The sequence below is a fragment of the Hippocampus comes genome, unplaced genomic scaffold (genome assembly GCF_001891065.2).
Source record: "Hippocampus comes isolate QL1 unplaced genomic scaffold, H_comes_QL1_v1.1 scaffold7, whole genome shotgun sequence".
NCBI classification, from domain to species: Eukaryota; Metazoa; Chordata; class Actinopteri; order Syngnathiformes; family Syngnathidae; genus Hippocampus; species Hippocampus comes.
In genome coordinates, this window is record NW_017842060.1 from 7310136 (window position 1) to 7325861 (window position 15726).

The 15726-nt window shown below is 41.5% G+C and overlaps 1 protein-coding gene and 1 long non-coding RNA gene across 2 annotated transcripts in view; one reads left to right on the plus strand and one right to left on the minus strand.

Annotated features, from left to right (window-relative positions):
* usp43a (ubiquitin specific peptidase 43a) overlaps positions 1 to 15726 on the plus strand; it is a 59185-nt gene that overhangs the window by 28715 nt on the left and 14744 nt on the right. The window contains exons 3-8 of the mRNA XM_019862060.1: positions 1465 to 1553; positions 6418 to 6510; positions 8579 to 8714; positions 9258 to 9402; positions 12784 to 12940; positions 13584 to 13695. Of these exons, the coding sequence (XP_019717619.1) occupies positions 1465 to 1553; positions 6418 to 6510; positions 8579 to 8714; positions 9258 to 9402; positions 12784 to 12940; positions 13584 to 13695 (732 nt within the window). The remainder of the gene's footprint in view (positions 1 to 1464; positions 1554 to 6417; positions 6511 to 8578; positions 8715 to 9257; positions 9403 to 12783; positions 12941 to 13583; positions 13696 to 15726) is intronic.
* On the minus strand, positions 10660 to 15203 carry LOC109511193 (uncharacterized). Its single transcript, XR_002167265.1, has 2 exons — positions 15053 to 15203; positions 10660 to 11240 (listed from the first exon to the last, which is right to left on the minus strand). It is a non-coding gene; the product is annotated as an uncharacterized LOC109511193 (long non-coding RNA).

Sequence of the window (15726 nt, forward strand, 5' to 3'; positions counted from 1 at the left end):
ATGGCATTTTTGGGCAGAGAAAATGTGGACTTGTTCTTGTTTGTGCGCCTGTGAATCAGCAGCCTGTTTACAACTGTGCTCCATTTACGTTATCGTTTAATTGTATTTTCTGCCACAATTCTTTTTTGCGTCAGACTGAACTATTTACACACCTGCCGTGATATTATTCATTTAGTGAAAAATATCGGCGCAATTGGACTTCTATCATTTGGGATTCTACACCTGTGAGGGGCTTCGCCCCAACGTAGGACCAATTGATTGCGTCCTGAGGAGATAAACCGAGGGACGAGAGCCGGACATAAAATCAAGCGAGAGAGGACTAAATGAGACAAGAAATTTGATTGTTGTCATTATGTGTGTTACCGACTAATTAATGGCAATAAGAATAGCACAGTTGTTTGTTTACATACAAACTTCAGCTTGTAGCGAATGCAAAGCTAACGAAGGCCATTTACAAAGCTAGGCTACCTGCTTAACAGGGAAGATTCTTTTCGTTTTTCAAGATGGTTATCATCCCGCAAGTATGACTCCTCTCCCGAAACTGTCTCAGTTGAGAAGACACTTTCCGAATTGGCTTCCGCACCGAAAAGATTGAAATAACTCAGAAAAGTAGTGACCTAAATAAAAAGTGACACATAGCGTGACACTAGACAGTGTGTGCACTAGCAGGTTGGGAATTTTGGCCTACAACGTGTTTGGGGCGTGATTCGCGTCTGTCATATCAGCTCGGTCGTCACTGGAGATGTCCTGGAACAGTCATGGAAAATCAACTCTGGATCAGGTCACTTTGGCCAAAACACATGCTTGGATGTTAAAAACTAAAAAATACGGTCTTCGGTGTTTCAGTGTGTAGGAATTGTCGTTGATCTACTTCATTTTGACAGCAAACAAATGGAGAAAGAAGACGCAAACCATTGAAGAAGAGGAAGACAACACAAAGGCGAAGACGTAAAGTGAACCGTGATGATGAAGATGTCAGACGCATATTAATATTGCGTTATTTTTTACTGATATCTGTACTTTTCATCTAATTTTTTTTTCGCACAGTATTTTTGCCTGTTTTGATTTTTAACATGAATGTGTCTCTGTACGTCTCTTATTTTTCAGCTGTTTGTATACGGTTTATGTGTTTTGTATATCGTGTTCTAGCTAATAAATATATATATATATATATATTTTTTTTTTTTTTGTCAAATATTCGTAAAGATAATATTTTGCTTTGGCTATCATAAGTATACAAGTTCTTGTTTTTTGTGTGTGATATACGAATAACCCCAATGATCGTGGTCAATTCAATTCCTTGATGCGGTCAGAATGAAGTCTCGTGAATAAAGTTGAGAGCTTGCCTGACATCATCTGTGAACGTGATTCCAAACAGCGGCCCGCAAATGGCAGTCCAATTCCCATTCGTACGAAATCTAGAGGTTCAAACTGTTAAACGTCTGCTTTCCCTGATGTCTCCAGGGGCCCAGCTCACTGGAGGACCTGACCAGCACGCAGCAGCCCAGAGGCCGCCACAGTTTTGTCCAGGAACACTTCCAGGCCCAGTACAGGTGAACATCTGGAGATTTTGCTTGATATGCTTTGCGGTTCTTAAACTGACCTTAAAATGGAGCTGATTAGCAACAAAAAGTTGGCCAGTATGAAGTCATAACTAAGGGACTGGAAGAGAAATGTAGTCGTATGAAAATGATTAGAACGTAATTCATGATTAAGCATTCTGAAAATGAGTATGAATTGCTGGATGTGTCCAAGTATAGTAGGCTATTGTGAGTGCCGATTCTGTGAAATAAGGCCGCGAATCGAGCCACTCCATGCCTGCTATACTCGCTCATCCTGTCACAAAAGCGACACACAGGCAAGTTTTTCAACAAATAAGGGGCGCATCTTTCAAAAACAGTCAGCAAACAGAATAATTTGTTTCTATACAGGGTTCGCTGCATTTCCAAGGTTTCATCCACTTCAACAAATGGTGTTAACACTCACTTATGTGATTAAATATTTTAAATAGCAATGGTTAATTACTTTCAAGGACAACATGATCAATTATGATGTTCATCATTTTGAGTACAAACATCTCCAAAAAACCTTTGTGTGTACAAAGGTTCTTGTCTTCCTTTTCTGTGGCTACTTGGTGTTAAGCGATGATTCTGCTGCCCTCTATTGGAGGCAAAGCCACATTGCCCTGAGTGGCACGCCAAAAGAATGAAAAAAAAAAGTCACATCTGAGCCAGGGAACGAAATCCTCCTGATTATGTCCAATACCTTGTAAGCGTGAAATCATCAGATAAAGGAGCAACACACACACACACACACACACACACACACACACACACACACACACAGTGGTTTGTAATTACTTGTTTGATTGACAGCTCGTGTTAAGTCCACAGCGGTGGTGAGCTGGTGCTCAAACAGTTGGACGTTGTCTCACTGATTAGCTGCCTATGCGTCAAAGCTCACAAGCTTATCGTGTAACTCCAAGACGAACAAAATTGAGGAACACTGAGGAAAAATGTTTTTTTTTCCCACCCCTACTTGACATGTGTTCACTTTCAATTTACTTTTCACTCAAACTATAGCAGTGTCGTGGGCGTCTTTGGGCTTAATCCACAAAAATGTTGAATCGTCTCATTGCAGCAAAATAAAACGAAAGGATCGACACTTGTCTATGGTGACAAAAAGCCATGAATTAAAACAAGATCAGTGGACAAGACAACCTCACGAATCTTCATGTTGCCGAGCAGCTGAAAACTTAACATCCATCCATTCATCAAATTTTCTCTACTGCTTATCCTCACCAGGGTCCCTTGATTTTAATTTTGTCTCAAATCATTTGTCGTCAATATAGCTCGCTTCTGTGATCGTCAGTCACAGTTGGCCGCTTGTGACAACAAAGCAATTTCATATACTGGGTTTTGTTTGTGTCGTATCCGTCGACCCGCGAGTATCTCAAGTCTCTTCCTTCTTGTGCAATTGGTCTCTCTTCTTTTCATCTTCCTTCCCCGTTCCTTTCAAATCTTCCATAGACGCTCCTTAGAGGGAGACAGCGGAGTTCTCTGATCTGAATAAATGTTTGCGATTAGAGCCCGCGCTGTCTTGTGCATTGGGCTGCCGACGTGGGAGTCGGCGCTCGCCCGTGTCGCCAAGGCTTGTGTTTGAATGCATCTTTGTCGAGGCCTCGCTCCTCCTCACTGTCTGTCACTCTGACTTTGTGGTGTCTATTTTTAATGGCCTGTTGTCTCCAAGACATCGTCTAGGTCGAAACAAGTTTATATAACGTGACGGATGGGCTTATATAATGCATGTTGGATGAGAGGAGCTCATACATAGAGTATGACAAAATCTTCTCCAACATTGAATTATGCTGATCTATTTTTTTTTTCTTTGTGATTTTTAGTCACAGTATATAATTGTGACAGTTTCTCAGTGCACTTTTGGATTTACTGTCCATCTGGGCTCATGGAAGGCCACTTCAGAATCGTCTGTTTTGCTCTTAGCCATTCTGCGGCGTTTTTCGTGCTGTTTGTTTTTGGGTCAGTTTCCTATTTCAAGACTCATGACCATGAGATAAAGCTTTCTGACACATGGCGACGCATTTCTCTCCAGAGTGTCTGAATTGTCTTAAATTCATTGCATACTGCACAGATTCAAGAAACCCAGTGCCAGATGGAGCAGAGCAGCCCCGGAACATAAATGTACTTTTTAATTGCTTTTATACAAATAGTTCTCTGGAGTGCCTATCCATCTAGCAAGTGTGAAATTAAACAACCAGCTAAATTTTTTGATTTAAATCTGTATGAATGAGCCGTTAATAACCACACGGCGAGTTTCTCTGCTTTTGACATTTTTAGCTGTGTGAAGATGTGCCAGAATCTGAAGGTATTTGTATTGGGGGGTGGGGGGCACATGGATCCGCTACAGTCATTAACAAAATATAATGTGACTGCTTCATTCATTGGCTGATTGCCTTATGGTGACTCCTCTAGAGACTCCAAGTCAGCTTTTTCATCTTGGCACCTTGATTTTGGAGATTACATTTTAGTTATAATCAATAATTTCCATTTGTAATGAACTCGCAGTGATTTATTCAGTAAGTTTACCATCACTGATTGCTGTGGATCTTTCTAATGAAACTTAGATGATGTTGATGATGCCGTGTGGGTGTGTGTGCGTGCGTGCTTGCTTTACACGGACGGGTGTAAAGAGCTTGACTGATGCTGTCAGTTTTTGTGCTTTTCTCTTTGCTCTCTCTTTTGTCAACTCGGCTGTCCCATGCCCAACCTTGTGTTCATATTTAATGCATCGAGCCCCCACTACCCCCATGCTGAGGCCTCCTTTGTTGTCGCTCCCGCTGTCTCTTGGCTCACTCGCTTTTGTTTTCCTATCGATCTCAGATGCTTCTGCCGCCCTCATCATCCAGAGATGATCGTCTGGCCTTGTTTTTGTTTCGTGCTCAAGATCAGAACAGCAGCACCCCCCCCTTTTTTTTTGTCCCTTAACTGCATATCCAGATGGCCTAATTCAAGGCTTCTCATCCACGCTTGTGGTGTGCATGCAAATTACGAACTTGTATCTTTTGCGCTGACGCCTTACTTAAGAGGATTTTGTGTCTGTGCTGATACTTTATATCGCTTGGTCCATCGGGCCAACACTGTGTAAGAAGGCAATTTCGACTCTCTAATGGACACTTCTATGCAAGATTTAAAACCTACGAGCCTTGCGACAGTGGACTCGTATGCACTGGAAAAAAAAGTGCAATACAGTCCAGTAATGGCAAAATGATGTCACGGAAAATACAAATTCTGCAATATAGGATTTCCTCAAAAAGCGGTCATCCCTATAATAGATGGCCTGTTCCAATTACTTTACCTACGATAAATCAATGCCTCTGTTGTGGCAGTATTTTTAGTGTATTATCACTGTAATAAACACTGAGCATTGTCTTTCTAGTTTTTTCCTTGCAAGAAAGAGAAGCAGTGGTACTGGGCAGATGTAGTCTGAAGGTGTTTTGAACACAGCAGCTGCTGTCCCACTTATACTAAATGCTGATCTGCCTTGCAATTTCAAACATACAATTGTTGACTGTTTCTTGGAGCAGAGCATGTGGGGAAAAAAAGCCTTGGCTAATGAGCCACATGCCGCGTCGCCACGTCTGAAGACAAAAGCCAAAAACACGTAGCATCCTATTTTGGATCATTTTCAGTTCGATTCCTTTTTCCCCATCAGGAGACAAACCGTAGCAACTAATTACCTCAGATCACGAACACTATTGTTGGAGAATTAACGGCTGAGTCCAACCAAAACAGCATTCCAGAAAGCCGGAGATAAAGTATGGATACTTACGCCATGTTTTAAATGAGGTGTCTCTATAAGTTGTCCGATTGATGATTGAAAAAATTAAAATGAAAACACGACATCAATAGACACCCAAATTGAGAAAATTAATGCCACAACCACCATTAGACAAAATAGGATTTATTATTATTATTATTATTTTTTTTTTTTTTTTTAATATACCCTCGTAGGTGGTCAACTGGTTAGCGCATCGGCCTCACAGTGCAGAGGTGCAGGGTTCGATTCCAGCCCCGGCGCATATTTGTGAATGATAAAAGTAAATTGCACATTTGTCGAAGGAAATGTAAGGTACTTCCTGAAATGTTTTGTAAAAGATATGTTCATTAAATTTCAACATTTTCCTCATGTTCTTGTGCTTCTTTATACCAAAACAAAGGAAAGACATATTGTTTTTGTTATTTATAGCAAAGTATGGTATCATTTTAATGGTCCGGCCCACTTGACATCTACCGAGGCCGTATTTGGCCCACCATGTGAAATGAGTTTGACACCCCTGCTCTAAATTGTCCTTAGGTGTGATTGTGAGCACGAATGTTCAGGGTGTCCCCCGCCTACTGCCCGAGGACAGCTGGGATAGGCTCCAGCACACCCGGTGACCCTTGTGCAGATCACTAGATCAGGAAAATAGAAAATATACCCTCGTTTATCGTGGTTGTTACGTTTCCAAAATGGGGCCCTCTTTTAAGTCATTACACCCGAACCCCGCCTATATGGTTCCCATCCTTCTAACACTTGTTACACTTAATAAATCTAACATTTCAAATGAAAAATGAAATCTAAATACTGGCAGGTGATGAGCTGTCTCATGTTTATGGTCATTGTTTTTTGTAAAACAAAGTTCCACTGGAATAATTGATATTTTTTTTGACCGACTCGACGTAAAAGGAAGACAAAAAGCAAGCAAACCTGCAAAACAGCAAGGTAAAAGTCCAATGGATGAAGTTATGGCCATAAATGAAAGCTCGCGATCGAGTGAAGCCGCAATAACCCAGCGAGGGAACACTCTATACCATGAGGATAAAACGTGTTTACCTTTTCTCGTCCTTCCTTTCTCCCCAGGTCATCTCTGACTTGCCCTCATTGCCTTAAGCAGAGCAACACCTTCGACCCCTTTTTATGCATCTCCCTGCCCATCCCTCTGCGACAAACCAGGTAAAGTATGGAAAAACACAATTCCAACTCCAGTAGCCGCTGTCAGTCCAAACCGCAGCCAACACATAAACAAAAATGATGTTCATATGATACATTAAAAGCATGTCTATTCTTTAATCAGCAAAATAATTAATGATGGCGGCCAGTGAGGAAATAGTCATAGCAGGCCAACTAAACCACCCACTTACATTTAAATTTTAAATATGTGTTTACGTATTCTTGCATAATTTGGTGTTATCACTTGAAATGTGCCTACAAATAAACACATTTCATTTGGATTTGGGAGCTTGGACCTGCAGTGTAAATCCACTCTAAGACCATCGTTCTTCCTCATCTGCCGGATACAATATCATTTTGTCCAATTCCTGCTTTAATAGGTCTGTGTAGATCAGGGGTGTCAAACTCATTTTTGTCGCGGGCCACATTCTAGTTACTGTTTCCCTTGGTGGGCCGTAATGAATTTTGGGAATCCATATCAACGTTTAATCACCTCCACATATTACATACACAGCGCACAACAAATTGATGGATAACTAGTTTTAAAATCAGAAGTCAAGAATAAGGACTGTTATTATGGATTACATCTGACAATTTGAAATTTTGGTTCAGACATTAGCAAGCATCATGGAACTTGACATGCTTTCGCGGGCCACATAAAATGATATATCGGGCCAGATCTGGCCCCCGGGCCTTGACTTTGACACGTGTGGTGTAGATGATTCAAGAGATTCATTTTCAATGGCTGACCGGCAGCGTCAACAGAAAACGCGTACAGCTAACCAATCCGCTGTTACATTTTGTTTTATTTTTACAATCACGCCGAAATAAATCTGTTCTTGTTTCACACCTCATGCTGACCGACCACAGTGGGACTGGCAGAATTGCGTTCTCTCTGACATGTGGTCCCTTTTATTACATAAACACAGCTAGCTCACACACTCGCTGGTGGGAGTCCATGCTCCTGCTGCAGCGGTATTTAAGTCGAAGGCATGCTGAGTCTGAGGTCCCGAAAGCATGAGCAGGCTAGCAGCAGGACGCCGATGCCTGTGTGCTGCAGATAATACCAGTAATACAATTTAAAAAAAAAATCCCAAACACAACTATACAGCTTAGTGGAAATAGGGGCTGTGGATATCGTGGCAAAGAAAATCCTCTCTAAATATCGACAAATAACACACTTTAAAAAAAAAACATGAATTCATCTATACTGAGGAGCTTTTAGACAGGCAGAAACTTTGCTGTAAAAGTGGCTGCATGTACTATGAATGTAAACATTTCATGCGTGTTCAGGAATACATCATGATGTGATGAATTCAAAATTAGTCCTCAAGCACAAAGCTACAACGTGACATAAGTTATTCAAAGATGGCGTCTCCCAATTCCTGTTGCTCTCAACAGTCATCCTGCACTCGCATCCCCTTGTGTTTCTCATTCGGCAGCATCCGACATTATTAACACCACAGCGCCTAATGTCCTCCCTCCTAACATATTCCCGTGTTGAATTGTGAAGAGATGTGAGACAAATCCAATTAGATATGAAGTCACACTCAGACAAATTATATTATCCATGCCGGTGAAATTGGATTTTCTACAGCAGCACCACAAATCAACAATTTCCCCTCTCCCAAAAATGTACAACATATCAAAACATATTAAAATATACAACAGGGCACATCTTCCTAATTCTTCGGAATCTTTTCTTTTGTTGTATTCACAATGATTGAATCAAGTTAAATGTCTCTGTTGTGCAAAAACAAAATGCCAACATGATTGATGTCACCTGCGGTATCCCCCAGGGCCTCAAAATCAAATTCATGCGCAACAATGCTGATATATCGCATTTCCTCCAAAAAACGGCCATCGCTCCAATGGAAGATGAAGTTGAGACCCAAATTTAAGGAAGCGCCGGCTTCATTCAAATCTCCAGAGTGGAGTCATTTCAGTTTCACCGCTGACTACACCTGCGAGGGAGTGGAAACTGTCGACAGGCTTTTTACTGTGCTTGCAACATGTCTCATACTTTCAAGGAAACGCAATGAAAATGACCAATTCTCCTCGCTGTTTGCAGGCCAATGTGTGTGACGTTGGTATTCAGTACCAAGACTCAGCGGTATCTCCGAGTGGGTCTTGCTGTGCCTCTCTTCGGTTCATTGTCCAGCTTGAGAGCCATGGTAGCAGAGGAAGGGGGCATCTCTGCAGACCAGGTACACATTTATTTATTTATTTTTGTATGCAGAACATTTTGGTTGAACTCCCAATTGTGTCACTGACTTTTCCTTTGAGGCTCCACTGTAATTCAGCTTTACAGCTTTGTGGTCATGTTGATAGCAGACAATCTTGTCGCAACCAAGTTGAACTAACTCAACCTCTGCCAAGGCGCACCGACTCTAGCAGTCGATGATTACGGTGGACCAGCCAGGATGAAAAGTGTGGCCCTTCACTGGTCTCACGATCCGACTTGATTACCATCATCAACAATTTGATTCCATTAGTTGTTGTGTCACATCATTTTTCGATATAAAAATAATGAAAGTACATTTTTTAGAATAAATCAACAGAAATAAGGAAAATCCGACTTAACAGTGCGAACATGACCAAGTTGAATCAACAAAACATCCTGCGGTGCTACATTAAAGTAAGATAGAATTGTAAGATGTCCGACTCTGGTTTGAAATGCTCAAATTAAGAGTTGAAGAATTAACACATGCTTTTGTTAAGTGTTATTCCTTGTGGTTTTCCGGTTGCAGGTCATCCTGGCTGAGTTGTACTCGACAGGATTCCAGAGGTCCTTCTCAGATGACGACGACCTGACAGCCATCGCTGATAGTGATGTCATCTACGCCTTTCAAGCGCCGCCTTTGCATGGTTGTGGAGGCTCTGCGCCGCACTCAGGTACAAATTGTAACAGGATATGCATGTCGTCATCACTCCGGCCCAGACTTCCCTTCATCATCCAAATGGTTCTTCTGTTGTGTGTGTCTCTCTCTCTCTCTCTCTCTCTCTCTCTCTCTCTCTCTCTCTCTTTCTCATTTTGATTGACTGGCCTTCCCACAAACACATTCGGATTCATGAAAAGCCCGCCTCGTCTTCCGTGTCTGAATGCTGAATAAGACGTTAGCGGGGAGACTGAGGAGCGTGACGACCCTGTAGTTGAAATTCCCTTCTTAAAAAAAAAAAAAGAAAAAGCGGACCGACACTCGAGTCTGCCAATCTAGAGAGCGGCACCAATATCCACCAGTGTTGTGGAGGCGTGTCAACCAGGACAGCGCCGCAACATCAAGAGCCTTTAATAGCAAATCTCATCCACCCTCGGGGACATGCAACCAAGGAGCTTTTTTTAATTAACCACTCCGGTGACTTCAACCTCAGAGAAACGATAGCCCGCTTCGAAGTCCCCAGACTCTGCTTCGACCTAGGAAGGTGTGTCAGTGGAACTCAGGAGGTCTTCGGAGTATTCTCCCCACCTTCTGTGGCCAAGTAGATGTGAAAATACAGTCATCGAAAACTCATCTAATGATAGCAAGAAAAGTGGCATCACTCAGAAGGGAATATGGTGAAATAAATTTTCTTGGAAGCACTTAAAGGCTTACAACATTGGCCGGGGGGATTCATTTTATGCCGTGTTCAAAAAGAAAAACAAATCAAAGTAAACCTCAATAAATTGCCGGATTGAGAGAATATGTATATATATATACATATATATGTATATATATATATATATATATATATATATATATATATATAATATATTTGTAACCTATTAACCTCAACATTCTTACAATAAACACTCAGATGAAAAATGCCTACGGCTGATGACAAAATCACCTTCTTTATACAATTGTGCGTTGATGTCCTCATTTTAGGTGGCTAAAAGTGATACCCCTCGCCGGTATTTTTGTATGGAGGATTGGGAAATGACAAAAAAAGGGACAGCGAGACTGCCGCATATGGCTTCTTTCTTTGACCTAAACTCTTTCTTCACAGTCAGCACAGAGCTCAGGTGGTCTGTGGCCACTGATGCTTGTTTATAGTCATGACCTCTGATTCATGCGGGTTTAAGCTCACAGCCCTCTGGGTATTTTTAGTCAGCATGCACATTGTTAGTGACCGGGGTCACTCGCTTGTTATTGAAGGACATCATACCAGAAGTCTTGCTTGGGATTTTCTCTTCCATTTATTTGTGGTTGTCACACTTTAACACACATTTTCTGCTTAAAAGTTCGAAACATGGATGGATGAGTTGTTGGGCTGGTGGATGGATGGATGGATGTTTCGATGAAAGGTGGGGAGTCGGTCACGTGTTGCAAATCATTCTCAGATTGTGACCGTCAAGTTTTAAGCAAATCCCAAGTTATTGTGAAAAACAATCAATCTCGTCGAGTGCGCCCAAAAATTTCAAGCAAGTCAAGTCATTACTTGGTTGAACAGGCTTAGCCAGTCGCCGTTTTTACTGGAGTGATAAAATATTGTTCCCACCCTTTCAAAAGTTTGAAATACCAAAGTCAGTCAAGTCGAGTCTTCCATCACTTTAAGACATGCGAGTCCCAAGTCTTAAAATTGCAGACTCGATTCTGAGAAGTCATGTCACTCAAGTTGCCCCACCTAGCTGCTTGCTCCTCATCAAGACTGTAAATAAATGGTCGGAAAATAGGTGTGTCCTTCCTTCTTCGGAGAGAAGGCGCAACACGCTGGCTCTTGTGCTCCAGTGAGAGTGACCTCATCCTCACCTCCTTCAAGCAGAAAGAGGAGGTGAGAATTGGCAGGAGTCTGGCACGAGTGACTTGGTTCTTCCCCATCATGCACAATATATTCCTTTTGAACATCCCATTTCAGGACTGGACATAGGTGTTAGAAATGTATTTTGCAATATAAATAACACATCATGGTTCTTTGCAAGTTCTTCCGCACCAAACTCATCCAGGGATGTCTGTATGTGCATAAAGGTCATTTATTCATTATCCATTTGTCCGACTTTAGTTTGAAAAAAATGGTGTGTATTTTTGCTGCAGTTTTGCTCAACAATTTTTCAGACTGAAACTTAATGAAGGACTTAATTTTAAGTGGGTGCATTCAATATGGTTGAAAGTAATGACTTGGTTTCCTGCGTGTCAAAATGTGTGTGTGTTAAGATTTGCTGTGAACCTGATCGTTGTAGAAGGCTTAAACAAGCACTGTATAATGAAATCATCCACTAAAGTCCAAAGTTGTGTTTCTCAGAAAATAAGACGTTTGGCCTTTTGCATCTCCTCAAGCGATTAACCAATTTTCATCGCTGTGCGTATGAGGTGCATGTAAGTGTCTGTCGTAACAAATGTTCCTGTTCCAGAGAGTGGAAATACAAGTAGCAATTTTGCAGTGGCTATTGGTGCGTAACTGAGAAACTTTACACAATTTACACCTGACAGTCTGGATTCTTCATTCGGTACACTTGCGCAGTCCAGTCCAGTCCTCACAAAGATACTGCCAGACCCGTATTTATGTATTGTAGAGCACGGGCTATCACCCCAATCATTTATGTATTTATTATGGAAGTGAACCTAATGACTCATCCTATTACCATATTTTCCGCACTAAAAGGCGCACCTAAGCCTTCCATTTTCTTAAAAGCTCACAGTGCGCCTTAAAATCCGATGCGCCTGGTGTATGGTTATTACGGTAATATGTCGACCCCAAAATCGCTCCTTGCTAGAGATATGCTTACACCGCAAAGTTCAAACTTAAGGCGATCGGGTTACGCAGTTGAACACGGAAATAGAGCAGCGGCAAGAGAGTTCAACGTTAACGAGTCAATGTTATAACTTGCTGTTGGTTAAGTGAACTGTATCGCTGCTTTATTTAATACGTTTTACTGACATTTGATCGTTCTGTAGCAATGCCACTCAACAGCTAAGCTACCTGAGCTGTTGTTGTTTGTTCAAAGCTTCCTTGTTCTGTGACTTGGGTTGCGTCAGCGCTGATTGGTTGAACCACGTGCGTACCGTACTCGCGCGCACGCGAGTACATCTTTGAGCAGCAGACGATGGGACTGCTGAGGCGCGCTTCACTCGAGTGGCGTTGCTACAGTTCTGTTGGCATTTCCTTGATCGTAGCTCCATCTAGTGGATGCATTGCAGATTGCGTCCTCTAGTGCGGTGTGTCCAATATATGAAAAAAATTACAAAATAGGCCATTCATTGAAGGTGCGCCTCATAATCCAGTGCGCCTTTTAGTGCGGAAAACACGGTATACGGTTGTATCCTGAAATTTGTCCTCCTCTGCTCTTCCATCCTCAAGGGTATCACCACAGCCTCCCCAATTCCCCGTACAGCTCTTCGGCTGCGAAGTTGCCATCATCTGGCACGTTATCCACCGAATACCTGAACCAGGGCGGCTCCTCCAAGGTTCTGCTCCTCATCTGCAACACGTCCGGATGTGCTCAGCAGGCAGTCAGGTGAGCTTTGGAAAGCAACTTTCTCAGTTTGCCATGACAATAAAGCGGTAGTATATTGGGCTTCTGAAGGGAATGGCAGAGATGTCACTCTTGAAATGCCTAGCAATAATTTTGAAGTTAATGACAAGCCCTTTGCTCATCGCAGAACTCATCGAAATGAAATGGTCCTCTGGAAAACACTCAGTCATTTAAATAGGGCTCTATGTCTTTGAATTCAAATGGCAAAAAAAAAAAAAAAAAGAGCCAAAGTACTGTATACCTTTATTTCAGTTCTAAGCCAAGACATATATGAGGATGGATTGTGTACACTTTACTGTGCAATTGCCCCTTCAGGCCCATTATTCTATTTTCCTTTTCGATTTTGGATGATGGATTTAACTAGGTGTCACCTTCACTCACTCTGCTCACCGTAATTGTTTGCGATTATGTGCTCATTCGGTGCTCGGCATTCCATTTTTCCTTGATAATGTTTACTCTATGCAGCATCGACTCTCCCGGTTGCTGACTTTACTTGTCGGGTCATGACATCAATCGCCAGGTGTTGTGTGGGTTCGAGGTCCACTGTTTTTTGCTTTGACGTGAGTTCTATATTCCTCAAGGTGATTTTTATGTGCTCTTTATTTTTATTTCCTGCTCTTGTAAGGTTTGGTCCGCCATTTCTTATGCTGGAAGACAGGAGCATCTCTTGGGAGCAGCTACAGCAGAGGATACTCACCAAGCTCTATTATCTGATGCTGAACAGATCTCAGGCTCAGGTAAATGCCATCAGCTCCAGTAGATCATGATCCACGAGGCTCACTGAAGCCCGAAAACAAGTGTAACGGAGTTTCAATTACAGTGGACTATCCCCGAACTTGAATTCAAATGCCCGTCTTTGATTTGTTCACATTAAGAAAAATAGAATCACGAGAGAGAAATGTGACTGAGCTGGCTGGCTGACAAAGAATATTTAAGTCAACACAAATATCCACGTGTGAAGGGATACACCTCCCAAACAGCAATTTCTGTGCATTTTTCATTGTAGCCATCGCACCTCATCGAAGTTAAATGTGATCACGGTGAAGAACTACTTTTTACAACGGTGCGACAGAATATTACTCTGAATATTAAAATGTGATTTAAAGCAATGCTTGTACTGTTACGAGGTTTTGGGATGGCGACAGTTTGACCCTGTAAGGACTCATTATTTTTCCACTATTTCTTATAGGAACTGTTTTTAATCAAATTTAATCTGCAGTCAATTTTTGTCTCTTCAAAAGTACTTTACAAAAATGACTGGCGTAGCATTGTAGCATATTTGTCCAATGAATGCATTAGAAAGTTACTTTTAACTTCATTTTAACACTGCGTTAAAATTAAAACACTTTGTTCAATGGTCCACAGTAGTTATACATTCTATTTTCACATTTAGAATCTCTGTTGAAGTTTTTTTTTTTTTAATTCATTTTCTTAATTTTATAAATGAGTCAACATACGAATCTCCTGAACCATAATTTACCACACACTGTGTGAATTATTGCACTGTTGACTTGTGAGTCCCTCTAATTCTTGGCCTGTGGTCAGGGTGACTTATGGCTTATGTCATTAAGCTCCTTTTTTATTCATTATGCCTTCTCTTCTTGTAAAATCAAAAAAAAAAAAAAAATGAACCTTGCGTTTTAACTACGCCCCCCCTCCCCCAAGCACATAATCACACCAAAGTCAAATGAATGTGTGGTTTTATACATCACCATATACACTACTAAGTACTAACCATTGTTGTGGCTTTGGCTCGTTGCAATAGGGGTTGCCACAATGAGTCACTTAAATGATTTTTTTGGCACAGGACAATGTCATTTGTTTCTTATTGTAGTGCATTGTTGACTATATATTAGCATGATTAAATCTAATTTTAGGATTTAAGCCATAAAGAATAAGACTCCCTTCCTCCTAGTCTTGCCAGAGGTGTTTGTTTCCTCAACTGCACAGAGTACCAAGTACTGGTATATCGCGATAATTTAGCAATACCATCAAATAAGTGGTACAAACGAAGCGACAATAAGACACAGTCGTTGCATTAGATTTACACTTAAGCATCAAAGGACGCTTAGCAATAGTCCAATAAGCACTGACCTGCATCTGATCTGCCATCTTTTGTGATCTTTTATCTGTCCAAAAAATACACTTATACCTTCCTCAATCCTCTTTCTGAAAGCAACTCCATTTGGTTCTCAGGTTGCTTGGAGTGATACAGATGGGGACAAACTTCCCGTGGTGGGAAGGGGACGGGGCGGAAAAAAAAGGGTGGGGGGTGGAATGCTGTCGTCACATTGCTAACAAGCATTTTACTTGGTTTTTCCCTCCGGTACAGTCCGGAATTGTTGAAATGACTCTGGCATGGCTTCTTCTTGTTTATAAGGTGTTGTGGCACCACCCAGAGGTTTCTTGTGGTGTTACAACTTCGGGTTTTGGTTTGCGTTTGAGAATTCTCCCTTTGCCTTTGATACGTAACAGACTACAGTACTTGGAATGATGGGCGCGTTCCATCTTTTTTTCGAAATACTACTATGACAAAAAAAAAAAAAATCACATTCCTCCTTCACGTATTTTTTTTCTATTCTATTCTATGTTTCAAACATATACTAAATCCCTTTTAATAAATACCCATGTGTGTTCTTTAAAACAGTGATCCCCAACCGCCATCCAACGGCCCAGAACTGGGCAGCACGCTATTTGGTAGCAAGACCCGCAAAGCCACTGGCGAGATGGAAAGGAAAAAAAAGGATTTACTAAAATTATCATCAGAA